At 42.7% G+C, this 27,410-nt stretch overlaps 1 protein-coding gene across 1 annotated transcript in view; it reads right to left on the bottom strand.

Moving 5' to 3' along the window:
• Nucleotides 1–27,410, bottom strand: part of LRP4 (LDL receptor related protein 4) — an 83,052-nt gene that overhangs the window by 19,186 nt on the left and 36,456 nt on the right. Inside the window, exons 2-15 of the mRNA XM_021533348.4 lie at nt 23,045–23,191; nt 12,239–12,355; nt 10,539–10,652; nt 9,987–10,103; nt 7,450–7,578; nt 6,988–7,107; nt 6,732–6,857; nt 4,360–4,485; nt 3,779–3,913; nt 3,490–3,615; nt 2,225–2,455; nt 1,823–1,979; nt 1,254–1,471; nt 222–398 (exon numbers count right to left, since the gene is read on the bottom strand). Of these exons, the coding sequence (XP_021389023.3) occupies nt 222–398; nt 1,254–1,471; nt 1,823–1,979; nt 2,225–2,455; nt 3,490–3,615; nt 3,779–3,913; nt 4,360–4,485; nt 6,732–6,857; nt 6,988–7,107; nt 7,450–7,578; nt 9,987–10,103; nt 10,539–10,652; nt 12,239–12,355; nt 23,045–23,191 (2,040 nt within the window). The remainder of the gene's footprint in view (nt 1–221; nt 399–1,253; nt 1,472–1,822; nt 1,980–2,224; nt 2,456–3,489; nt 3,616–3,778; nt 3,914–4,359; nt 4,486–6,731; nt 6,858–6,987; nt 7,108–7,449; nt 7,579–9,986; nt 10,104–10,538; nt 10,653–12,238; nt 12,356–23,044; nt 23,192–27,410) is intronic.

Here is a 27,410-nt window from a genome sequence, read left to right as displayed (position 1 = left end):
CCCCCGGTGTCAGCAGGGGGAGCTGCGGTAACACCCAACTCCCATGTACCGGCCGAGCAACCTCAACACGAGGGCGCTGGAGAAAGTTCTGCCACAGCGCCGGGCACAGGCGGGGCTGTGTCCACACGCTGGGCTCAGGATGTCATCTCCCGGCTTCACAGCGAGTGGGTGACTCCAGGTTTCTACTGGCTTAAATCAGTCTCTACCTGCTCTGCAGTTACCTGCTGGCTGACGCTGAGGATGCAGCGTGTGGATGTCCATTGGGAAGTGGAGTTTGTTGCGGATGATCTCCTGGTTCTTGCCTGTGAATTTGTTGGCACTGTTGATGCTCTTGGTGTGCCAGTCTGTCCAGTACAGACTGTCCTCAAACACGGTGATAGCAAATGGGTGTGGGAGCCCTGCAACAGACATCCAGTACAGGAATACAATCACGTCTAACATGACTCAGTCTAGCAGGGAGACAAGGGAATGCTTTTTTAACTGCCCCTTAGGCCTCACCACACTCAACACTTCACACTAATTTAACAGACAATTCCTCTCTGCTGTCCTATAATCATAGATAGAATGTTACGGGGCTGGAATGGACTTTAAAGATCCTCTAGTCCCAGTCTCCCCACCATAGGCAGGGACACGTCCCACCAGGTTGCTCAAGGCTTTATCCAACCTGGCTTTGAACAGTGACAGGGTTGGGGCATTCGCAACCTCCCTGGGCAACCTGTTCCACCACTTCACCATCCTCACAGTAAAAAAATGTTTTCCTAACACCTAACCTGAATTTCCCCTCTTTTAATCTGTATCCAGTACTCTTTGTTCTAACACTACAGTTCCTGATGAAGAGTCCCTTTCCTGCCTCCTGGTAGGTTCCCTTCAGATACTGGAAGGTTGCAATGAGGTCTTCACACCATCTTATCATCTCCAGGCTGAACACTAGCCCTGTTATCAACTTTGTGACCCTCCTCTAGATTTCCTCCAACAGTTCCATGTTCTTCTTACGTTTGGAGCCCCTGAGATGGAAGCAGTATTCCAGGTGGAGTCTCACAAGAGCAGACTCACCTCCTCAACCTGCTTTTGATGCAGCCAATGATGACTGGATGGCAAACTCCATCCCTCGGTAGTGACAGAATTAATTCCACAGTCAAAGAACAGAAGACAAGCACAGATGCAGAAGCCAATGTCTCAAACTCAGATCAGCACTGTACTACTCTGTGGTCTTTATTGCAGAAAGCACTCCCTGGAGAAAGGCAGTTACTTACCTTGGCTAATAACAGCCTTCCTATTGCGTCCATCAAGGTCAGCCCTCTCAATGACATGATGTTTGGCATCCACCCAGTACATTCTATGTCCTGCATAGTCAATGGTCAGTCCGTTGGGCCAGAAGAGGTGTGTATCCGCAATGATGCGCCGATTAGAGCCATCCATGTTGGAATACTCAATGCGGGGAGTGTTGCCCCAGTCAGTCCAGTAGATAGTACTGGAGGAGGGAGAGAGAGACAGCTAGAAAACTTGTGGCCCACATACTGCACCCAATATCACTCCCTATCAGGGCAAAGCAACATCAGTCCTGTGACCTTGAGCATGACCCTGGGTCACAGCCATGGGAGAAGTGAAAAGTAATACCTGCTGAAAGTTGAAGGGCCCAGAGCAGGATTAAGGCTCTGAAGGGTCCCAGCATTGCCAGGTTCCCCAAACTGTCAATACCAATTCAAGTCCTGAGCTCCAAGGTAACCTTTGTGACCAAGAATGGGGTTTTCATGTTCAACAAAAAGCATGTACATGGAGGGCTCACTGGGGTTTCCCCCTGGTTTCCCATATTTTCACTCACCCCTCCATAGGATGTAGGGCAATTGCTCGGGGCTTCTCCAGGTTCTGCCACAAAAGCACTTTTCTGTGAGTGCCATCCAAGTTTGCTACCTCAATTCGAGATGTCCCAGAGTCCGTCCAGTATAATTTGTCATGGATCCAATCAATAGCAAGTCCACCTATGTACAAGACAAAATTAAGCACAGATCTGCACAGAAAAATGGTTCCCTTTCTCCATCCACCTCTGAAGAGGCCCAGTTTCTTCTCCTGCCAGCCAAGATTAACTCCAGCGTGACACTCACCTAACACCCATTTCATCCAACCCATACCCTTCCTCAGGGAGATGCACTTTGTTCTGAATGCTGGGTCCCCACTTTCCTCCACTCACCCACCCTATACCATTGCCTTTCTTGTGATGACACACCTGGGCTCTCCAGCCCTGTGGAAACCACCTCTTCCACATTGCTACCATTCAGATTGGCCCTCATGATGCGATCAAGCGTGACATCAGACCAGAACACCAGCTCCTTGCTGTGGTGGAAATCAAGGGCAATGGCATTTTCCAGGTTGTTCAGGAGCAGTGTATACTCAGAGCGATGAGGCAACACTTGTCGGATATCAATTCGATTGGCAAAGAGTAGCACGGGCTCTGGCCCTAAGAATATACAGGAAGACAGCATTGGAGTATTTGACAGCATTTGACTGGGTTCTGCTTACCATTCCCTCTGCACCAAGTCCCAGAACAGAGTTTTGCAGTACTGGAAACAGAAATCAACCCTCAAAACACTTCAGAGAGCTGTTTTTACATCCTCTATACACAATCCTAACTCAAAGATGAGCAGTTTTAAACCTTCTGGCAAACATTAACTCAGCAAGAAGCAATCATTCCAGGTCCTACCTAAGCCTGCCTCACTTCAGCCTCTGAAACCATATCACTAGATAGCCACTTGGCAGCTGGACTAGAGCTTCTTTTTTCTATACACGTTTCTTAGCCATGCAAACACACATGCTCTACTACACCTTCTACTACAGACAGGACACAGTTGAAATCTGCCTCAGTCAGATATAAACTCAGCAGGTACTTCCACTGCAAAAAACTATTGCCAAAATATCAACATCCTTTATGTATATGACTAGGGGAATTCCTAATGAAATCTAAAGTCTTTAAGTGAAATTTCTAATTCTTCAGCTCCTACATTAGAGGACGAATAAAGTTAAAGAAGTGTATCGGTATCTTTAAAAAAAACCAGCAGATATCCATACAGCAGCCATTCACAGCATTCAGGATTGGTGACCAGCATCAAGGGTCAAACCATATGGAGTTGTGATACAGCCTCATTCATTGGAAATGCTAAGACACTTCCTGAACAGAGTCAGAAAGCTCATTTTGTCCCAGGCTCTGAGTCACAAGGAATGACAAAGGACTAGGAAGAAAAGGCAAGCACTGTCTCCCTGGCAGGGAAAGGAAACAGTGTAGTACCTCTCTCCATGGTCAAAATCACACAAAATTTTCACAAACATTTTTATCAACAGCATGGGCATACCTAACACAAATCCAGGTACCTCCTTTCCTTCACGTGTTTGTTGGGTGAACAGCACAATGCTGCCAGTGAAGCACTAAAGACATAATTATGGGAACTGGACCAACAGACACACACCAGTTTTGTTGTTAGGTTGAACTCCCCTTACCTAGAGCTTTGCAGCTACGTTTGTCAGGTCGCAGCTCGTAGCCTTGCTCACACCAGCACTGGAAGCCTCCTTCACTGTTGGTACAGCCTTGGCTGCAGTAGCCTTCCTCAGCACATTCATTCACATCTGCATGTTACAGAGAAAGTTACCATTAGATAGATCATCAACAAACCTGAAAACTTCACTGTAGATTGCATCTGCTTTCATACTCTGATTTTCATTCTATCATAGCCATCAATTTCAAACATACCAAAGCAGCAGGGAGGAGGTTACTGCTCCAAAAACCCACCTTGGCATGATCGGCCATCTTCCAGGAGCCTGTAACCTGTGTGGCAAGTGCACTGTACCATCCCTCGTACCATCTGGCATTTCTGAGCACAGCCACCATTGTTGACATTGCAATTCTCCTCCCCTGTTCGTGGACCTGCAGAAGAAACATGTGAAGATAACTGAGCTGAAAACACAAGGCAGCTGCTCTTGCCTTCAGCTGTTAGGCAGCAGTCACCCTTCAAAGCAGACTTAACAAGACGGGGAGGACACAAGCTGTGCTGGAAGCTTCCTCTTTGCAGCCAGAGCTCTCCTCTGCAGGCCACAACTGAACAGGACAACAGAGCTCAGAATAGTATGTTTTTAGGATTCAGTGTCTCTGTAGACAAATGGTGATATCTGAGATCATATTTTCCCCATCATTTCTCATGTGCAGTCTTTAATTAGCAAAACCAACAAGGTTTTTTTCTTCAATCTTTAACTCACTCCCATTATCACAGCTCAGACTTTCTTTCCTACACAAATCCTTCAGCAACACCAGATAGACTCCTACACATTAATGGGCCTCCATTTCTGTCTAAGACTGAACTTGGGAGGACTTACGACAGTTTTGATGTGGGCTCTCATCACTGCCATCTCCACAATCATTTGCTCCATTGCACAGCTTCCTCTGGCCAATACAACGCCCATTCCCACACAGGAACTGGTCTGAGGCACACTGAGGGGTGCCTGAAACAGAAGAAGGGAAAAGTAGCACATCACAGCTTACTGATGGAACAACAGTCATGGTGAAGAAAAGAATACAGAACATTTTCCAAGATTTGTTACAAACTTTTCATATGAGCACAAATACATTACTTCCTCTTCCTTTGAATTCAGCTCATCTAGCAGTACTTATTGCTCTGCATACTTTTATGCTGATTTGGAGGTCTGCAAACTCTCCACCAGTCTGAGTCCACTGTTGCTTTACTGTGAAGTTCATCTAACTAGTTTTTCTTAGAATGACTGGAAGGTCCTGGCTTAGCTCCCTTTGGTTCCAGAATCCACAACCCTACTCAGCATGTGCAAAGGAGGAGATGGTTCCTCACTTTAATAATCTGATCTGTCACACCAGCACAGCTATGGATCTTAAGCCTGCCTAGGAAGGAACATCTTGTCTAGCCCTTTGATGGACTTGGAATGAGATTTACTTGCATCCCTGAAATCTGAGCTCAGGCAACAGGATTTCACATGACCTATACACTTCAACTTCTGCTGTTGGCAAGGAGACTGCACAAAAATCTTGTAAACAAAGTAATACTGTTTGTAGGGACTTTGAAAATCTGATTGTTTCTGCAGCAATAATTGCACTGTCCTGTTGCCTCTTACTTCTTTTACTTCTTGAGCTAACTTGACTAGCGGTCCCTAAATCATCACCCTCTGATAATCTTACAAAGATAATAGGAGAATACAGTTACCATCAGAGAAACAATCAGATTGGCAGACTACCTGTAAACAGTGTGGAAAAGGGTAGTTGTGAGATTAACAAGCACAGTTAAGAACTACAGACACACCAAGTGAGAACATAAAACCAGACAACAGATGCAGATTCACTTTTCAGAGCACAGGAATACTGTATTATGAAGGATTCTGAAACTTGGACATCATTTGTCATATCAAACATAAGGATCCTTACATCAGCTGATTGCCTAGTATTTTAGGAATCTTCTCTATGGCCAATAAAAATATAACTGTTTTAAAGCCAAGAGGATTTTAACTCTTGCTACAGACACTAGGACAACACATTATGAGCAAGCATACTTCCTGGAAAAAACAGTTTAATTTTCACCATAGACCTTCCACTGTCACCATAGGCCTAATGTAGAACTGCACAACTAACCTTACAGTAACTGTACCTTGTGTTTGGTTTAATATGGAGATAGTGTATTTCAATGGCTCTGGAAGTGTGACTTTGCTTCTTTCAGTACCTCTAAATACCTTTGTTATCAGGATGAGGAAACAGGGTTACCAGCTTGTCTTTAAGTACAATTGTTTTTTCCAGGATCACCACACTGATGCTCAACAGCTGACCAGCTGAGAGCAGCTGCTCTCAAATGACTACAAAGTGTGCCTCTCTAAGTCCTCTGAGTTCAGCTGTCCTCATAGAACAGCCACTCTCCACTCCTCAACATCCCCAAAACAAGAGGTACAGTTTCACAAATCCATTCTGTCACCCCCAAAACCACTGTTCAGAATACACTGATGCAAAAGTATCAGTACACATAGGTGGGCTCCACTCACTAGGATTAATTCATGGACCAGCACACTCTAGTCCTCAACAAAACCTATAGGCATCCTGAAAAATTTAAGGAAAAGAGAAGATTATAGACATTCCTTGAATCCTACCATAACACTAGGGTGTGTTGAAACCCTCCTGCTCCCCATAACCACTATCATACAAAAGAATAGCAATATGTGAAATTAATACTAGTAGCTTCTAAGCAAATATCTAAGGGGGAAGCTGACACTCTTGATCCTCTAAAACAAAGGTTTTGTTATTCTCTTCCACTAAATGTCCTTCTTGATTCCACTGTCTGCTGGAATTGTTCAGCAACTTCACAATGCAACAGGAAAGCTATCCAAAACTACCTAGAAGGCACAAGTTAGTATAGCCCATGTGACAAAGGTAGTAACTTCGTACATTATTGATGTTTCCAAGTCTGAATGGAATTGTCCCAGAGCTCTGTGGTAATGCACAGTGTAAGGACAAGACAGGTCGATGCTTGACCAGAAAACACCTTCACCTAAGATAGCTTAAGCACACAAGTTGGCAAGTATATAAGACAGCCTACAGATTCCATTCTCTGGGAAGGACAGAAACTCTGGGCTAAAGTCCCTGAAGCAATACCAAAGAGACTTTATTACTTACTACTTTACATCCTACTAATAGGATGGAAATTTAAATAGCTATTAAGCAGCAAGGTAGCAGGTCAAACCTGTGTTCTCACAGTTCTCCTCATCACTGTTGTCAGAGCAGTCATCTTCCCCATCACAACGCCAGGACAGACGGACACAGCGTCCCGACTTGCAGCGGAACTGGTCAGCTGTGCACATAGACGTAGCTGAGGGCCCAAAAAATGAACATCAGATGAGCAAGAAGGATCAGAAGAAACCAAATTCCAAAGCTAACTGTCCCAAACACTCTTTTGCATCCACAGAAATGGAATGTTTCCACCAGTTCCCTGCACTCACTGCAGTTCCTCTCATCTGACTGGTCATCACAGTCGAAGTCACCATCACACCTCCAGCCAGCATTAATGCACAAGCCACTGTTGCACATGAACTCTCCAGAGCGACAAGGCTGGTGAGATGCTGCAGAGATGATAATACACAGAAAGAGGAAACTCAGATCAATGTAACAATCCCCAAAGCTCCTCAGTACCACTTTTACCCCCATTATTACAGAACTTGGTCCTGAGTACATTTCTTCTGGAAACTGTAGTAATTCTTGTAAGCAGAAGTGCAGAGTACACAGTTTTCATCAGTATTCTCACTTTCCAGAGTTAAACAAAACCCCTAATAATGAAGGACCCAGCTTATGTGTAAACAATTAGATTGCCATCTATGCTGTAACCCCTTCTCCGGTCAACGCAAAATGCATTTAGGTTTGCAACCCTGATTCTTGGACAAGGACGTCACGCTGCACTAACTTACAGCAGTCAGATTCATCAGACCAGTCCCCACAGTCATCATCACCATCACAGTGGTAGATGTCCAAGATGCAGCGTCCATATGCACACTGGAACTCCTCCAAGCTGCAGGTGGCAGCTGGAACATCTGATGCTAACAAGGGAATTAAAGAAAAAACATGAGATGACAAGGCACAGTCTAGTTTAGAGGCAACCTTCTCAGTCCCATAATGGATTAGCAAGTATTCATTGCTACTTTGCATGATTTGTATTACAGAGAGGAATGCTGGTTTTGCTTCACTGAAAAGCAGGTTAAACTCGTATATAAAGACACTCTCGCAGATGATCCAGTAAATACAATTAAAAAAAACCATTATATAGGATATTAGGCCATAAAGATGTAACTTTTCAAGAGTTGTTAAATTGTAGAGAAGCAAAAAGATATAAATGAAGAATTGATGGGAAAACCTAAGAAAGGATCCAAGAGTGTCACCCTCCATCTTATGCTCAAAACACTATGTCTTAGTACCAAAGAAGTGTTTAAATTGTTTAATAAATCTGAAAAATAAAAAAGAAAAACAGAAAAACAAAGAAACCTTAGGGATAGCTCCACATTAAGGACTGCAGCATATCAGAATGCAAGGTTAAACTAGGGAATGATTCCTTTAAAATTTTAAAAAAACAAGCACTTGAAGACCAAAGGAAGCAAGCAAGCAGTAGGCTGTCCAGGCCAGCACCTGACCTTTGAGATTTCCCCCTCCCTTTCCTCTCAAGCTCTGGCCAAAACAACCATGCCTATTCATAAAGAGCACTGCCAGAGAGATGACCCTGGGCAAAGCCAAACAAACCAATGGTCAAGGATTTGACTACTGCTCTCTGTTCAACAGTACACTAAGTGAGAAGGTTTAAAAAATATTTTGAGTCCCACACAACAGAACCAGACACCTCTTCTCATACTATCTGGAGAATGCACTGTACATTTCAGATATACAAGTCTCCTAACTGCAGAGTTCTGAATATAAATTTATTAAACAAAAAGGAAAAGAAAGACTAAAAAGAAAGAGTAGTCTAGGAAGTGAACTAGATCTGCCTCTCCAACTTGAAGAAATGGGCACAGCCTGAAGGCATGACCTAAGAGCTTTAATTCAGTGAGTGTCAGTGGCTGGATATGAAAATGTGTGTTAATGTGTCCCTCACCAAAGGAGCCTGAGTGTTTCAGCTTCCCTGAGAAAATTAAATCAGTGACTTAAATTATCATGCTATGTGATTCAATTATAACACACACATCCTCAAAAGAAACAAAAATAAAATAAAAAAACCCAGACAAAAAAGAAGAGTGTAATCCCACCTTGTCCCAGACAAATAACAAACATGATTGTAGATAACAAAGATGACAACCACATGGATGAAGATAAAAGAACAGGAGGTAGCCAAACTGAACCTCTTAGTAAGTTACTTAAAATGTCTTATAGAGACAATTGCCAGCTAGGACTGAAATAGCATTTCAGCTCAGAGAAACAGGGACACCACTTCTGGGTGCCCCTCCACTCTCACAAGAGGAAACGTTGGAACATCTCTCTTCTTTTCCTGAGGGTCAATTCATGGCCTCCAGTGAAGTGACAGGCAAGGGAATGAGAAAGGCAGAGAGCGAAAGGAGAGGGAGAGAGGCTGGCTTCCTCTTAGAGTCCTTTCCTGGCTTAGAAATATTTGCAGCCCCTGGCTTTCTGCCAAGTCTCATTATCTAGAAAGATAAAAGACAACTCCCCCATGCATCTACTCCCCCTGCCCTTCAGGAGCTGGCAGCCCTCATCACCCTCCCAGAGCCTTTTGAAGTTTCCTGCTATCTAGAACAAATTCTACAAAATGCCTTTGAGAGCGGGGAGGGGGAAGGGACCACTGTAAGTTCCAGAGACATGGACAGTGCTCACAGACTCAGGAAATAGGCAGTGTGGGCTAGAAAGGGACACAAACTCCAGTCCCACTTGCTACAAGCCTGTGAAAGTGAAGAAGGAAACAACTGTTGTGGGTTCTCATGCCCCAACACTACAACACCACCCCCTTCCTTCAGCATCGGTCACTTGTTGGGCAACATCCTGCAAAAAGCATTTAAGTGAAAAGAGACTGGGCAGGTAAAGGTGTCTTCAGTGTGCAGTACCTGAAGGTGGTTTCAATAAGCAGAAAATTGCTCTTTCAAAATTTCAGTCTGGAATCAGACAAGAGGAAAAAGAAGGGACCAATATTCTCATCTTTCAGCTGTCTTTCATCTCCTCCAGTTTTATAGAGAGCTATATTCAGTAAAACATAAACCTACTGCTCTGACTCAAGGTCACAGCTATGGGAAGAAAGAGAAGCAGCAAGGCAGAGATGAAGTATGCCTGTGAGGTAACACAAGAGAGACACCATTCTTTTGTGCCCTCTGGGGCAGGCAGCAGAAGGTAGCATAGCTGCCAGTACAGGCAGAACTAACTTGCTTTTAATCTCTGCTGCAGAAAACATGCCAAAACCAAAGGCAAGAGCAGGTCCAAAGGGCTATTTCCTATGGTTACAAAGGAAAGCACTTACGGCAATTCTCTTCATCTGAGCCATCCTTGCAGTCTGTGTCCCCATCACAGAACCAGTGCTCAGCTATGCAGCTGCCATCACTGCAACGGAACTCCTTCTCTGAGCACTTTCTCATATCTGCAGAGACAGCAATGCAAACAAAGCCTTGGCTTTTCTCAGAGGACCCAGGAAAACATCACACCATCCTCCTGAAGCTCGTAGGACACCCTCAAACAAGAGGGCTCATTAAACTACACATACCCATGTCAGGCAGGGCCTGAGCAAAACCATAATTGTTTACTGAACTGACACAGAGTGCTGGGTTCAACAGGAATCCAAGGGGACTTCACAATGCCATGTCAAGGAACTAAAGGTCTCAAATGATTTTTTTTGTCTGGCAAGTAAGCCACATAGCCCAAGATCCTAAGCAGCCAGCCCTTGGAATGGAATATCCCACAAGTTCATCTCAGAAAAGCCAGCTGGGAGCCTTAGTTGTGTCCAGGGAATCCTAGAAATGCACAGGCTGGACAACTAATTTTAAAGTACTGTGAGGGCAGAATTTACATTACTCACCACACTGCTCGTCACTGTTGTCCCCACAGTCATTGTCACCATCACAGTGCCACAGGCTGCGAATGCAGTATCCATTCTGACATGAGAACTCATCTTCCTCACACTCCCTTGGAGCTGCAAGGACACAAATGGTATAAGGTAAAGGCAATGCAAGAAGATTTAGCTTGCAGAACGCTAAATGTGTGACATGTTACAAGTCAAGCAACATATCCTCCAAGGACACAATGATGCTGGAGAGCTGATTCTCCTAACAAATACCAGGAGAGCCACTGGGAGATTTCTTGAGTGTCTCTTTTCCACTCTATTCACACACCAACAGTACAGGAGGCTCTAAAACTTGAGGTTTAGGTTGAAGGAAGTAGCTGGAACAGAAAGATGAAGCCACTCATCCTATGCTGGTATGTATTCTAGCACTGTCCCAAGCCAGACTCAAGATAACCCTGCTCAGAAAAAAGTAATCCACGCCTTTTTTAAAATTAGTTAATAGTCTCTATCATTATCTAACAGATAATTGCTAGCAGTGTTGTATTTCCACCTTCTTTTCACAACCATGTCAAAACTGTCATCAAAGCAAAGAACATGTTCACTGAAGAGGGAGAGAGAAAACTTGAACTTCCTCTTGAGAATACCTCAGCATTTGCAGCCTCATTCCACTCTTCTCACCAGTCTCCTAAGGAAGCTTGTCTGCAGACAAGGAAAGGAAAGGGACTACAAATTTAGCACCTGAGGATTTCAGTCCAACAGAAACCCTCTTATGGTTACTGCTAGCCTGAATAAACCCCCAGGAATCTCTCATGCACAGAACCATGTCTTTCTCCTTTCACTCCAAATCTTTTGATCACACCCTTCTCCACGGTTATCATAGATAAGAGGGCATTCAACCTTTTATGTAAAACAGAAAACCAAAGAGATCCAGACATACATATCTTTTAATTCATGAATATATTTGAATGGAATGGACTGGAAAACTGAGCTTAGTCCTGCATTCCAGACCATCACACAGGATGTTAACCCCTGAACTTTGCTTCCTAGTTCTTTGCCCAAAAAGGCAGGCAAAGATCAGGGTTATACTGATCATAAGGTGAAATAACTTCCATGCGTGCAGTGGACATAGAATACTTTACAGTCAAGAGCTTTTTTTCTGTATTTCTTAGATAGGGTTCCTCCAAGAGAGTCACTCTGGAGCACCATGCACACAACTCTGTAGGCAGTATCCCTAGAGCACCTCCCTCTCAAAGAGCCCTGTTTGAAGGGACAGGATGCTGGTGACAGGCCAGCATGGCAGAAAAGTCAGACAGTGGAACCTGAGGCCACAGGAAGTCAGCCAGACAGGCAGTTCAGTAGGATTTGGCAGGGGTTAGGTGTTTCCACTAACAGGGGAGGGCATGAAGAGCCCAGCTCAGGGAAGTGCTTCATGGGACATTAACTAGCAAGGCTGCAGGGCATAAACGGTTCTACAGCTGGATGGAGAAGCATTCCCTCCCCCAAGACAGGCAGCCGAACAGCAAGCCAGGTGCCAAGGCAGCAGGGTTTACAGGTACACAACACACCCCTATCACAGGCAGAATGTAGCTTATTACAAGCCAACAGTCCCATTCAGTGGATAGACTCTTACATTCCTGTAATAAAAAGGGTCAACTTTCCCCAGTCACAGCAGGCAGGCACTGCACCCACCCTGTTCCCTCAGACAGGTGACTTACGGCAGTCCTGCTCATCAGAGTCGTCCTCACAGTCATTGTCTCCATCGCAGACCCACGACCGCCGGATACATTTTCCATTGTCACAGTGGAAGTCCAAGGGGGAGCATGTGGGTAGCACTGAAAGAGCAAAGAAACACCTCATGGAGCTGCAGCCAGCTTCCTTCCTGGAAAATAAAGTTCCTTCCCTCCTGAGGGAGCAGAGCTAAATCTCTTAGAAACAAAAGACAAAATTTCAAGTCATCAGGAAGAGCTGTTCCTTAGAGGGAGGGTCAGGGTAGGTCTATAGCTTGGCAGTCTCTCTTCCCCAGAGAAACACTGACCTTTCCATAAAAAAGTAATTGTCGCAATTCCCCCATTGAGTTCCTTTTTTCTCTTTCATCCCTGAGCCTGCTGTCCTCCCATAACTGCACTTGTTTTATAACAAACAAAGTTAAACTATCAACATCTTTCCTGCATGCTTCCCAGGGCAGTCCATCCTGTTTCTGTTACACAGCAAGCTCCTTAGAGTGAGAACTATCAGAAGCAACATTTTGACTTTATGAAGTAACATGCTACAGTGTGTTTCAGCATGGGGACTCTGTCAGGGTTTTTGCCTAAAAAATCTGCAAGGAGAAGCTGAGAAGCAGGAATCCAATGCTGGGGATAATTTTCTGTACCTCAGGCGTGGACAACAGAGTCCAAAGCTTGCTCGAGGTTTCCATCCAGAAAGGATGGAAGAAGGGGACAGACATGAGATGATGCCTGCCTACACAGGAGTCTGCAATGGAGCAGAACCATAAATCCACATTTTCTGAAAAAGCCTGGAGCCACAAAGCTGGAATTCAAGGGGGAACATCATTCCTGTTCTTTCCCCCATAGATGAGAGGAACACTCAACTCTGAGAGGTTCATGCTTTTAAGTGCTGCCAGCTGTGGGTAGGCAAGGGGCTGCACGAGACTGTTCCTGACAGGTGTGTTCTCCAAAGAACAGCATTCGCTCGGCGATGTGACGGGCCGAGGGCTACAAAGGCTACTGCCTGAAACCCTTTCATCCCAGCCCAGCTTGCCGACAGCATCTCCCATCTGTCACCAGGCAGGCCAGCCCTTCCCTGCTATGCTGCTACTCCCTTTCCTGCCAACACTATCCTGGAGGTGGGAGTGAGAGTGGAGGGAGGTGGGTAAAAAAGGAAGGTGAAGACAGCAGCCACACACAAAAGGAGGATGATTTAATAAGGAGAACAAATAGTCACACTTTCAGTTTTTCCAGCTTTCTCAATCTTCTGTTTCCCCATGGCCCAGGACAGCCACCAGTGTCCTGATAAAGAAGCATGGATTATACATACTAAATCATTCACTGCTCTCCATAGCAAGTCCTCCAGCATTTCTCATCGAGGGCCTGCCCTAAAAGCCCCCTCGGTAAGAATATATCAGGGCAGATAAATTCAGACTGTCTCTAACATCATTTTTCTAACCACAAATTCAGATCATCTTCTCAGCTCTTCCTGCAGTGTGGCAGGCATTTCTGTATCTGAGGACATCACTGCACATGTAATTGCTCTCAACATTCAAAGAATTAGGTGTTGGCCCTCGGAAGAAGGTACTTCCCATCATGTCCAGGCTACCCCATGCAGATATCTGTCCATCTCATATCAAACTACTTCTAGGCCCCAGAGGGATATGAAGAAGAGGGAGGCACAAAAATCTGTACATTCCCTCTACAGGTTTGACAACATCCTGATCTTCAGCTGACCCTCTTCCTTATATTTCACTTTCTCTGGGTTGCTGCAGCAAAACAAAGAAGGAGTTTCACCTTCTTCCTCAGGGCAGGCAGAAGTAGAAAACTCTCTATTTTCCAAACTCTGCTTCCAAAAAATCCAAGACATTTTTGGACTCAGACGATCAGTCTTACAGATCAGACTCCTCTTCCTCAAGAACAACTTCCAAACACTGCATGCTGAGAAAAAACTTCCCTGCCCTCAGCTGCAATTTCAGCACTAAGACCATCCTCCCAGGATATGCTTTAGCATGACTAATCACCAAAGGACTGCATAGGAGCCACCTGGAAGGGAATTTGCATGCTCACTCTCCAGGGGAGAATTTTTCAGGCTCCCAGAGGGTTAAGCCATTAGCGTTGGTTCAGAGCAGATACCATTATCCCACTGAACTGCTGCATCCCTTCATGAGCTAACAAAATGAAATTCCACCCCTACAGGGAGCAGTTCAGCCAATTTCATACTCCCCCTAGATATAAACATCAAGCTCCAAGCACAGGGGAAGGGAGCAAAACACAAACTGCCATATACAAAGGAAGACCAAATTCCCTAAGCCAGCAGAGAGCAAGTGTGTGCTAGCCCAGACAACACTGGGGTGGGGGCAGGGTGGGATTAAATCTCCTTCTACAGGAGCTTTCCTTTAAAGGAGGAAGAAAAACCACAAACCCACTTGAGACCAAAAAACCCAAACTAATGAATGAGGCTGATGTCTCATAGAGCAGAAGAATTGCCAATGGGATCAGGGCAGAGATCCACATAAACATATAACCTGAATCTAATAATGGTCAAAAACAGATGCTTCAAAAGAAAATGTAAGAACTTCTGGGAGCAGCTTTCACGTGGGGGCAATCTTCCTAATCTCCTTCTTCCTAGCTCTGCCGTCCCAATCCCTTCTTCCCACTAAAAAGCACACTGCTTACATAGAAACATTCCAATTTCCTTCTATTTGTTCTAAGCACATCAAGCTCCAGTTCCACTGCAGAGCCCTTTGCTCTAGGGTTGTTACTAATCAGCTCTTTGTGTTGGCCATTTATCACTTCATATTTTGATGAGTTTTATTTCTACAGAGTTAAAGCCAAGGCCATATTGCTGGCCCACAGTGAATGTTTAATACTGCTGTAAATACATCCAAATTTGAAGTTAAGAGGAAATTCAGAAGTCAGGATGTCACACGACACTCAAACAACCACCACTATGTCTTGTTCTGACACAATGGAGCAGCTGTGGTAAGTGTATTGCTTTTACACATATAGCTAACTTTAAAAGCCACAGTCACAAGGTAGGTACATGCAATACAGATAAAGCAGTAAGAACTCTTTTCACAGAGGTAGAACAAGACATCTTCATCTTGCTGGAGGACAAGCTGGATTAGCATCAAGAAGACTAGAAACTGAATTCCCATATTCTCATCCCATCTTGATACTGATGCATGACCCTAGGACAGTTCTGACTCTTTTGCCCCATTCTCCAACCTGTAAAATGAAGGATATTTATTACTTTCTGAAACAGCTGCAAGTCCTCCATAGGCATTGCTTCCCCTGATAAGAAAGCAATCATAGATTGTAGTAAGATGCTTTCACCAGCATTCACAGCAGGATTAGGCTATGTCAACAGTAAACACAGTTAAGCCTCAACCCCCCTCCTCTGCTCAATTAGAGCTTGATCTCTCCATATCAATGCAAAGAAACAATATTTTCCTAAGAGAGATGAGCAAAGGCAAGTCCCAGTTGGAGTTGAAAGCAGGCAAATGCCCAGACAGACAGGTACTAACTTGCCTCCCCAGGCAGAGCCAGAGACAGGATGGGGAGCAAACCCAAGAAAGGGGAGCCAGTGGAAAAAACTAGGCTGGGCAGCAACAGCTAAAGAGAGCACATCTGTCAACTGACAGTGAGCAATACAAAAAGGCCTTTGAACTTCCAACCATTTTCCTGAGCTCATCCCTTAGCATGGTCACACTGGACATCATCCAAAGTTTCAGCAAAGCTGGGTCTATCGTGAGCCTGCTATTCCTCCCCCTCTCCCAACTCCTATTACACAGGACACTCTTTTATTGCCAAGCAGAAGGAGAAGGGGGAGGGTGGGGGAAATGGGAAGTTTATAAGGTGAAACACAGACTGAATCACGTCCCACTGTCCTTTGAACACTTTATCCCTGTTGCCTGTGGTGAGCAGGTTGCTTTGTACCCAAGGACAGCAAGCAACTGGTGTTCAGAGGTCTGGAACGCAGAGAGGCTTGAACAATACTGGCTGCTTAATTAGACAAACTCTCATTCATGTGAAGAATGAGAAGTCAATTTTAAAAATAAATACAACAAAAAAAAATCATGCTACCTACATTAGAAAAGTGCAGCTTAATCCCCCAGCTATGTTCATACTCGTGCATATGTATAAACACACACATACCCACAAACAGATCTGTCTGCTGAGATCTGCAGCACAGCAGGCAAAAAGTCCAGGGACAAAACTAAAGGAGGTTAGTCCACTCTCAGGAAAAAAAAGGAGACATTGCATTTTACTAACAAAATTTTTGGAAAATCTAGTTCCAGAACATAAAATGTTACCGCACTGCTGAACTGTATTTAAGGAACTGTATTTGTTGCTGGTTTAAAAAAAAAAAAAAGAAAAAAAAAAAAAAAGAAAAAAAAAAAAAAGACTATCAGCATCCAATCTTTCACAACTCTTTGATCACAAGCACTCTGCCTGAGGGGGCATTGCATTAATTCTGGTGCCCTTTAAAGGAAACATACATATTCCAAAGCCCAGTAACATGACAAAGTTGCAGATATGGAACTGGTTTGTTTTTAACAGAATACTGAACTCTTGACAAGAGTTCCTAGATTTTAAAACTTGGAAGTTTAGATGTGAAGCTTCACCTGCACCTTTGCATCTGAGTTCCGGATTAAGTGAATGGCAGAAGGAAAACTATTATTTCAAAGTTTCCATTACTTTTAATATAAGACCTGTGAGATTTTTATCCTAACCTCATCCTAAACATTTTTTGTGGGGCTGATGAGCAGGTTACAGTGATAATCCTGCCTAGCAAGGAGGAGGCCCTCTACTGGGCTTGAACGAGCTGTAGCTCAACAGGAACTGTGTAGATTTCTCCATGAGATGGGAGCAACAGCTCACTTTCAGTAATCTTTAAGGTGGAATAAATAAATTTTTCTTCAGACCCTTCAAATGAAGAAGTATTGTACAACGGTGCACTGAGGTAAGCAAGCAGGTCTACACCCCAAAAAGTAACATATTTACAAGTTAATTATGTATGATACACACCAAAATTCAGACCAAGAAAGCTCTTCTGGGAGGATGCTTATGGGGAGATTTGGTGTATCTTATGAGAAACAGAACTATGTATCAGTCCTCAGGCCAAGTTTACTCAGTTGTCCTTTCACCCTTGCCACAGGAAGTAAGACTCATTCACACTATGAAGACTTCAAAGGGCGTGCAGGAGGGCAGAATGAAAACCATTCCTCTTCTTGCATGCGGCTTTCGTTAGGGACAGTCTCTGCTGGCACAAGGCAGGAAGGCAGCTGAACTACTTTGTGCATGTGCAGCGAGGACTTCCAAGCCAGACACTGTCAGCAAGCCAGAGAGCTGACAGCAAAGTCTATGGAGCTGGCATGACAGCTGGCAGGTTGCTTATTGCTATTATTACTACAGCACTCTGGCTTGTAAACATGATCCAGAGCAGGAAGCAAACATGTCACGGAATAATTGGCTTCCATCACAGCAGGGCTTAAAATTTGCAAGGAGAACAATTTCTGTCACAGGTAAGCAGAGGCAGAGCTCTCCCAAAACTACAGAAAATACCTATGGAGAGGCCAAGGACACCGATACAAATGTAAAGTGTTTGGGGTGTGCAGAAACAGCGACAGTTGAGGAAAAATTTAGTGCAACCAACTCAAGTGGCAATTTGTTTTATAGTGTGCAATACAATATTAAAAATCCAAACAAAGTAAAACACACCATATTTTAAGAATTTATCTTAAAACTGAAAATATCTCTCAAAAAGAGGGTTTCCCAGGTCTGCTCCTGTTTTTCATAGTTGTAACTTCACTCACTATCAAGTATCTTGCTTTCTTTTTTTTTTTTTTTTTTTTTTTACAGCACACACTGCATTTCAAGCTGTTATTCTTTAACCACAATGACAGATTACCAATTCAGGGCTAGAAAAATTGCATTAATACAGAAGTCAGCAAACTCCAATCAACTACTCAAGCATATATGAGTCCTATATGAGTATACGCACATATGCAGTACTATATAGACATAGGTGCAAGACTGAATCTTGACTTGCTAAAATAATTTTCACCTTAACCCCCAGTTAAGGTGTTTCAGTCTCTTGCTTTATTAAGAGTCCAGTAGTTCAATGTCTTCCCATTTTCCTCTCCTCTTCCCAAGGAAGTAGACAGAACTCATTCTTCTCGTATTGGCTTAGAGTATGCATAAAGAGCATATGACACACTAAAGAAAAGTACACTTTAAAAAGGTATGGTTGCTGATTTATTTCTCTGGAAAGTTTGGACATTCACAGGAGAAAAAAGAAAATCATGTAACTCTAAAACTAGCTTGCAGCAGAGGACTGGAAAGGTGGGATTCCTTGCAAACACATTTGGTTCACTCTTCCAATTAGAGACATCTACAGACATCTCCCTGCCTGTAAAACTCAGAGTTGCCCATCTATACGATTGCCAGAAAAGAATCTAAATAGCTTTAGCATCTCAGAAGACTCCATATAAAGTGGGTGCAGATTGCAGTTCATAAGTCAGAAAAAACAACTGGGCCCACACCAACATGAAGACTAGCCCCATGATTTTTGAGGAATTTTTAAAGTAAGCCTTTAGTATACCTGGAGCTTGTTGGATGACTTCAGAAAAAATCTTTAGCTCAGTGTTTGTATTAAAAGAAAATTAATAATTTCAATTAATAAATAAAACGATAAATCAAGTTTAAAACAGAGAAGCTCAGAATTTCACTCCAACCAGGAAACTTTATGCATGTCACAGACAAACACCCAGGGAACACTGCTGATTCATGAGAAGCTTAAAATGATTTGAAGTTAAAGTTGTTGTTCCAAGGGGCTCAAGCCCCAACCCTGTTCTTGCACTCCTGTTTATGCTTGGCACAGTCAGCAAGCAGAGGAAATGGAAGGTTAACCCCACAAATGAGTACACCTTCAAAAGGCTCCTGTATGCCAAGCAGAAGGGAGAGATTTAGCAAATAACCTGTTCTGGCAAAAAGGTTCATTACTATAATAACTAAGCAAGACACAAAACAGCACAGACAACTACCACAAACCTACAGTGTAGAGCTGATCTAGTTCTTACAAGCTAAGAATAGTATCATACTTGGATTCATAATGAGCAACCACTCAGAGCAAGACATAACAGGCTTAAAGGAGTAAGTGCTCCTCAGGCTTCTCCACTGCAACCTTGAATGTGTGTGCTGAAGTCATGCACTTAAGAAATGGGGCAAAGGATGCTCCAGAAAGGTTAACTTTTATTTCTGCTTTCTTTTTTCCACTAAATTGTACTTCAAGTACTGCTGGCTGTCAGCTGAAAAAGTTCTCTTTGTATCTAATCTAACAGGATGCAATATTTAAAAAGGCAGCTCCTACTCTAGTCCTTCCCCTTGAATCACTTTACTCTTTATAAATGGAGCTCCTTATCTCCCCTTCCATCCTGTCAAACCTACTGTCCTTCTCTGTATATGTTAGCTTTCTTCTATCACTAAATTACAGACACCTACAGTACAAGTTATATCCTGAGTAAGACCACAGAGTCATCAAGGTTGGAAAATACCCTCAAGACCATCTAGTTCAACAGTCAACCTATATACCACCCCCAAGCCATATTCTCAAATGCCACATCCAGACACCTCTTAGGCACTTCCAAAAACCAGGACTACACCACCTTCCTGGGCAACTTAATTCCAATGCCTGACCACTCTTTCAGTGAAAAGTTCTTTTCTATTGTCCAATATGTACCTTGCCTGGTGCAACTTAGGGCCATTCACTCTCATCCTTTCACTTGAGACATGGTAGAAGAGACTGATCCCCACCTCACTACAACCGCCTTTCAGGTAGCTGTAGAGGACAATGAGATCTCTCTAGCCTCCTTCTCTCCAGGCTAAATTCCAGTTCCCTCAGCTGCTTCTCTCAAGACACGTTTTCTAGACCTTTCACCAGCTCATTTGTGCTTCTCTGGACACACTCAAGACCCTCAGTGTCTTCTTGTAGTGAGGGGCCCAAAACCAGACACAGTACTTCAGGTGTGGCCTCACCAGTGCCAAATACAGGGAGACAATCACTGCCCTGGTCCTTCTGGCCACACTATTGCTGATACAAGCCAAGATGCCACCGGCTTTCTTGGCCACCTCAATACACACACACACTAGATCATGCTGCTGTTGACCAGCACCCTCCTTTTCTGCTGCACAGCTTTCCAGCCTGTAATATTGCCTGGGTTTGTTGTGATCCATGAGCAGGATCTGACACTTCACCTTGTTGAACATCGCACAACTAGTCTCAGCACATCGACCCAGCCTTTTCCTCATCCACTAAATGGGTCATGCTGTCACAGAAGGAGATCAGGTTGGTTAAGCAGGACCTGCCTTTTTTAAACCCTATTTGTCTGGGCCTGATCCCCGGTTGTTCTGCACAAGTTGTATGATGGCACTATGATGATCTGCCCCCTGACCATCCCTGGTACTGAGGTCAGGTTGACAGGCCTTTAGCTTCCTGGACAATCCTTCCAACTCTTCTTGTAGGTGGGCGTTTTATTTGCCAATCTCCATTCAACTGGAACTTCTCCAGTTAACCACAACTGCTATTAAATGACTGAAAGTGGTTTGGCAAGTTCTTTCGCCCTCATTACTTTTAGGTGCATCCCTTCTGGGCTCATAGACTTGTGGGTGTCTAATTAGCATAGCAGGTCACTATTTCCCTTCTGCATTATGGGGGCTTCACTCAGCTCTCTGTCACTAAGTTCCAGCTTAAGTAACTGGGTATCCCAAGGACAACTGGTTTTGGCATTAAAGACTAAGGCAAAGAAGGCATTAAGTAACTCAGCCTTTTTCTTATTTCCCAGACACTATGTCTTATATTCCCTGACACTATGCTACCATCTACATTCAGCTAAAGGTAAAGACTCTGCTCAGCCCTCCTTTTGCTGCCAATGTTTTATAGAAATTTTTTCTGTTGTCTTAACTGCAGTGGCCAATCTTTTAGAAACTGTAAATTAAAAAAGGCAGAAGTCAAACCCAGTTCCCACATTCTCTCATCACTTTATATTCTGTCTCTTGTATGTCTACCTCTATTTTATATTCTTCCCAACCTCTAGTGTCTGAAAATATCAGCAATTGCTCACACTTCAGTACTGTTTCCTACTTTGCACAGCTTCCATTCAAATAGATACAGGCCAGATCTCCTTAATATATTGTATTTCCTGATTGTGCAAGACCAAAAGGTTCCTCTCTCTGAGGCCACAGAGAGAGAGACATGATACATCAGTAGACAACAAGAAGAAAGTAGCATGAAAAAAATGTTCTTCCTCAAAACACAAAATCTGCCTCTACTTGTAATACTAAGACTTCTCAAACAAGAGATGGCATATTCATCTTTAGCAGCCCTTAGTGGATTATACATCCATAAACTTGTCAGACTGCTGTTTGAGAATGCTTGAAGTTTCAGAATCAATATTTTGTGGCAAGGAGATTCACAGTTTAAGCATATGCTGTATGAAGCAACTCTTGTTAGCACCTCCTGCTAATTCCTATGGAAGATCTTATCTTTCCTGCTCCCAAGTCCTACCATGCCTGCTTAGCTTGCATTTTTTTGTGCTGGAAGTTGTTGAATCACCAAGAAAATAATATCAAGAAGTATAACTTGTCTAAATTGTTACTGAGCCCACCAAAAAAAAAGTTAAAACAATACCTCCAGCATCCCCAATCTCCTCACCTACCTACAAAAAACCCCACAAGAAAAGGAATTTTTTCCTGTGCCTAGTGAAAAACCAGAAAAACTAGCTTAGCTATTGGAAATGTCTCACCTCCCCAAGACTCAAGGTCTTCCATGTTGCTCAATGTTTGCAAAATTTTAAGAAACAAGAATTAAGAAGGAAGGAAATTTTTGTGAAGCTGGGTAGATATCTCCCACATCTAAGGAAGAAGAGATTCTTTAAGACAATATTTAAAATATTAGGAAAGCTCTTTTCCATACAGTAATCAACAGCAGAAACCAGGAATGGTTAGAGAAAGATCCAGCAGAGGAAAATAAATTTCTCTCTCATGTCCATTGACAGGAGCCTTAAATTTTCAGCTTTAGGACAACTTTTAGGAAAGGAGTTTCATGAGACCAGGCCTTTTTTTCTACTCTTAAATTCTACCATGCTCTGTGGAATCCAAAGAGATGAGGAAAAAAAGGAACTTATTTGTGTTTCCACAGAAAGATGTTTTCTTTATTCATCTCTATCATGCTACACCCACTCAGAATGACATTTCACATCAATTCTCACCTAGCTGGGTTCAGCCACACAGATGCAGATACACAGTACCTGTGAGGTAATTTCTCTCAGCAGATCCCAAGACCGATGAATGTTATTTCAGTGTTTGCCTTTTCCTCCTTTCACAGGGTGGCAAGGACAGAAACTAGAATGTTACTTAAGAGGGCAACACCCTCAATACACCAGGCCCCTACACCCTGCTCATTTTCCATTAATATTTACAGCAAAATCATATAATTCTAACTCAGAGATAGTGCTTTTACAAGGGTGGAAAAATGAGAGGTACTTTTCTCTGTCTCTCCTCTCCCTCTAAAATATTCATGTCCAACCACCATCTAAAACCAGCTGAAAAAAAGGTCGAAGCTGGGCTTTCACTGTGTTTTATATCAGTGGACAATGGCTTTGTTCGACTCCAAGTCAGTCAAAAGTATGTCATCTACAATCAAAAACATTTGTCACACAAATGGTAGGATGTGCCTGTAAAACAGGGCAGCACCTACAGAGAAAAAGATAATCAATTTTCCCAAACACAAGTCAAGGATGGTATTCTTACTGCAGCCATCTTCATCACTGTGGTCCCCACAGTCATTGTCTCCATCGCATTGCCACTGAGCAGGGATGCACGTGCATTCACCAAAAGCACTGACAGCACAGGTAAAATGATTACGCCCACAGGAGCACTCAGTGCTACTTGTAACACCTGTAAAGGAAGAAAAACAGTAAGAAAGATGTTTTGAAGAGATCCCATCTATTTTAGAGTAAACATTAAATAAAAAGTGACATCTATTTTTCTCTGTGTACACACTACTGTGTATGAACACATCCTTGACTGCAAAGGAAAATATTCACCCTCCTCTCATGCTGAAATTGGAGATCAATTACTATACAGTTTCTTGGAAAGGGGCTCTTTGAAGGCAACATTAAAGTGCCATCTGCCAAAAAGAGACATGGGAATCAGCTGAAAAATATCTCAGCACTAATCACAAACATTCAAGGAAAGCCAGGTATCAGAACACCCCTTTTATTTTACAAAGTCAGTCCTCTCCTAGACCACAATGCTGCTGCTGCTCTTCACTTAGTTCTGACACCACAATACAAGGGAAAACTCTCTGAAGTAGAATCCTTGCTATTTGAAGGGTCTTCTCCAAACCCTAAACATTTTAGATGCAAACCTTTTTTGTATGTCACTATTTCAGACTTTCCAGACTCCAGTAAAAGTGGAAAAAATAGCCTTTATTATTTATCTTTAAACATCAAACTGTTACATTAGGCTGTGCATAACTGACATTTATAAGACCAAGAGGATTTTCAGGTTTACAAACTGACCAAAAGAAAGTGCAGTCCAAACAATAATATATAACCTGATAAGAATATTTTTTCCAGCCTTAAAGTTAGCCTAAGGACCTTCCCACCCTCCTTTCCTGCCTCCAGAACAATAGCCTAAAACAACTCTTAACTCTCATCCCTGTGCAAATGCAACTATTTATGATATTATCCCACACTTCCTCTTAAAAAATCTCTGCCTTCAGAAAGAACAGGCTGTAACACCACCCGCCCCCAAAAGGAAAAGGTCATGCCTGAACTTCTTTATCTAGACAATCTACATAATCAATATCACTGTTAAACAAATGATTATCAATCAATCATCAACTCACTCAAGCTAGTCTGGTTGGATTTTTTTGCATGGTTCTTTCTTTCTGGAATTCAAACAAACCTAACGCTCTTAGATTAAACAACAGATCATAAGGAAAGAATTATAGAAAAATATCTGCCCCAAGTGGTAATCACATACATAGCAAACTATTTTCAAGCTTTTTGATTTCATTGATCTCACTTATACATCTAGTTTATCTGTGATTAATCATAACCTGTATCAATTAAGTAAAAAGATAAAACAAGCCTCATAATTTCCTTATTTTCCATTCTAATTGAGAAAAGCAATACATGTAAAATTGATGTAATACTTCTGCAACTCTTTCAACAGTAGAATTCCCTCAAGTGAAAACATCCACTTTGGCAAGTAAAACAAAATTTTAACTTCAGAAAGGATGCACTTCCTCGAAAAAGGATTACATTGTTTCTTCTGCACAAAACTGGCTGAAGAGTTTTCTGCCAGCCCCAGCTGCCTGCTTACAAATGCTACACTGCAGGTTGCAAGGCCTTAACTACAAACTATTTTACAAGCTGAACTGTACCAAACAAATTGGTTGTGGGATTTCTTATTCAGTCTGTCATGGGCACAAAAACCTTTTATTCTTTCACTCACATCCACTATAAGTTACCTTTGAAAGGTTTAGTACAAAACATACATCTCAAGGTATTACTGCATGCAACAAAAAAGCAGCCATCATCTGGTGTAAGAGGTATAAAGGCTAAAAGAACAGGAGGTAAATAAGGAATGCAAGAGGCCAGACTCTACAATTCCCTGGGTAGCCTGTCCTCCAGTGCTGACAACCCTTTTGATGAAGAAATTTTCCCTAAATCTCTTCTAACACAACTTGAGATCATTTCTGCTCATCCTGTCATTTTGTACCTGGGAGAAAAGACACCTACCTCCCTACAACCTCCTTTCAGGTAGTTGTGGAGAGTGGTAGGGTCTCCCTGAGCCTCCATTTCTCCAGGCTAAACAACCCTAGCTCCTTCAGCCCCTCCTCTGAAGACCTGTTCTTTAATCCTTTCACCAGCTTTTCTGGCCTTCCCCATGAGCAGCATGGCAGTACAGCTCTGCAACAGCAAAGAAAGAATTAGTGCAGCTGTCCCAGTCTGCAAACTGTAACTTAATCTGCTGTATTGTCAAATATACAGTGCTCTTCAAAGTTGCTACTAATATTAGATTACATATAAGCACACACATACTAAATCTGTTCTTCTCACCTCATTAAAGTTGCTATGTTCCATCATCTCTGCTTTGTGATTTTACCAAGTTACTGAAACTGTTGGAAGCTGAAGGACATGCTATGACCTAGATACCAACACTCTCTCATATGGACTAGCTTGTGTCTGTAGTGCTATTATGTAAGCATACTTTGCTCAACTATTTCAAATTACAACCAGTGCAGATCTAATGGTTTGTGATTTGTGACACTTAGGAGAACTAACCTTCTAGTAATTTATAAATCATGATCTACCCTGGTTTTGCACATGATTGTTGGGAAAGATTTCAACCTATGAACAGCTTCAGAAGCAAATCCTGGATGGCTAGTCTTTCCCAGCAAAAAGAACAAGGTGAATGAAAGCTGGCACACCTTAAGGCAGCAGGAATTTTCTCAATGATTTCAGTGTGGATAGTATTTCACCTTTGGTGTCTCATGATTATTTCCCAGCGCTCAGAGCTCCAGTCTCACTACCCTGTAACTGTATCTGTAACAGTAGAGGGTCAGGAAGGATAAAGATGAGAAGCATGTTTTTTCCAACTCCAAGCGGAAGTGGTGCACTCAGTGTGAGAAGCCTTAGCAGGAGATCTACTCTCTTACCTCAAACTCTCATTAAACACTGGGAGTGTGAGACAGAAGGCTGACCAAACACATAATGCTCCAGTGTCACGTTTCAATACCAGTTAGTCAGTGGGCCAGCACCAGGATGGAAATCAGCACTTGCTGTTCAGGCAACTGGACCAACAATCAAAGGGGACATATCTAATTGCACTTCTACACATTATTCTGGAGTAGGAACAACAAGAGGCACCTCTGGGCTTAGTAATGACAAATATTTTTCCTGAAACTTTACATCACATTGCAGGCTTGGACATTCTGTTAACTCTGTATTCAAAAATATCTTCACTTATGCAGAAGGCAAAACCCTGACATATTTTAGCAATGCAATATACATAAAATTATACAAAATAGCTAAACAGAGATATTGCCACATGCTGAGCTGATATCACTCAATTTTCATGGCCTCTCCTGATCCCTCATGTGAGCACAAAAAAATCTCCTACTCTCACTTGCCCATGGGTACAAAGAACCAAAAAATTATCTTCGCTGTTTGTAGTTTGGTTCCCTCCAGATGCATAGCAGCAGGATCCAGTAACCAAACAGTTTTCTAGCAAAGTATACAAACAACCTCCCGATTTTAAAAACAGGAAGTCAGTCTAAACACAGGCCTCATACTTAACATCTGCCATCACTATAAATTTAGTATGGTATGCTCAGTTTCTTCAGATTCCTTCCAAATATCCTCCACATCTTCATATTTATCTGATAAATGAAATGTCACCTAAGGAAGGGTTAGTTGCCTCCACCTCTCTTAAAACAACAGTTAGGATCTACGTAGTTTTATGTCTAAAGTTGGCAAAGCAGTTATGTCATTTCTGGCTGAAAAGCAGAAGTCAATTATCATCCTGTTACTTCTGCCTTTTTTTTTTTCTTTTTTTATTTTTACAGGGGGTGGGGGAGAGAGGGCAGGGCTGCTTAAACAAGTAGATTGTTACTCTGCTTCCCTCACCTCCCAGCAACTCTTCATCAGGCCAAACAATACAGCCCCATAAAGCAAAACCTAATAATATACACAGATTCATTTTGCTGATAAAGTCACTTGCAACCCTCAGAGCTATTACAGAGCAACCCTTTATTTGTCATGGATCATAAAAATATCGGCATTACAAAGAGAACCTAAGTAGACAGTATAATTACCAAACTGGGGTCTGTAGATGTTGCTTTGACAGAAACAATAGATTTCTAGTGGAGAGTGAAAACACTGTTTAAGTCCTGATGGTATGCTTTATTTCAAAATCAAAGATTCCAACCCATTCCCTCTACAGCTCTTAACACTACTGTGTAGCAATTCAACCTTTGACAGGCTGTTGATACAACATGGAATCATGCAACAGCCCAATTTGGAATGGACCTCAAAAGATCACCTGGTCCAACCTTTTGTGAAGAATGGAGCCTGGATGAGACTATCCATCACCCTGTACAATT

The sequence above is a fragment of the Lonchura striata genome, chromosome 5 (assembly GCF_050655825.1).
Source record: "Lonchura striata isolate lonStrDom1 chromosome 5, ASM5065582v1, whole genome shotgun sequence".
Lineage (NCBI taxonomy): Eukaryota > Metazoa > Chordata > Aves > Passeriformes > Estrildidae > Lonchura > Lonchura striata.
The sequence above is the reverse complement of the archived record's forward strand: the minus strand, read 5'-3'. Positions and strand labels throughout refer to the sequence as shown.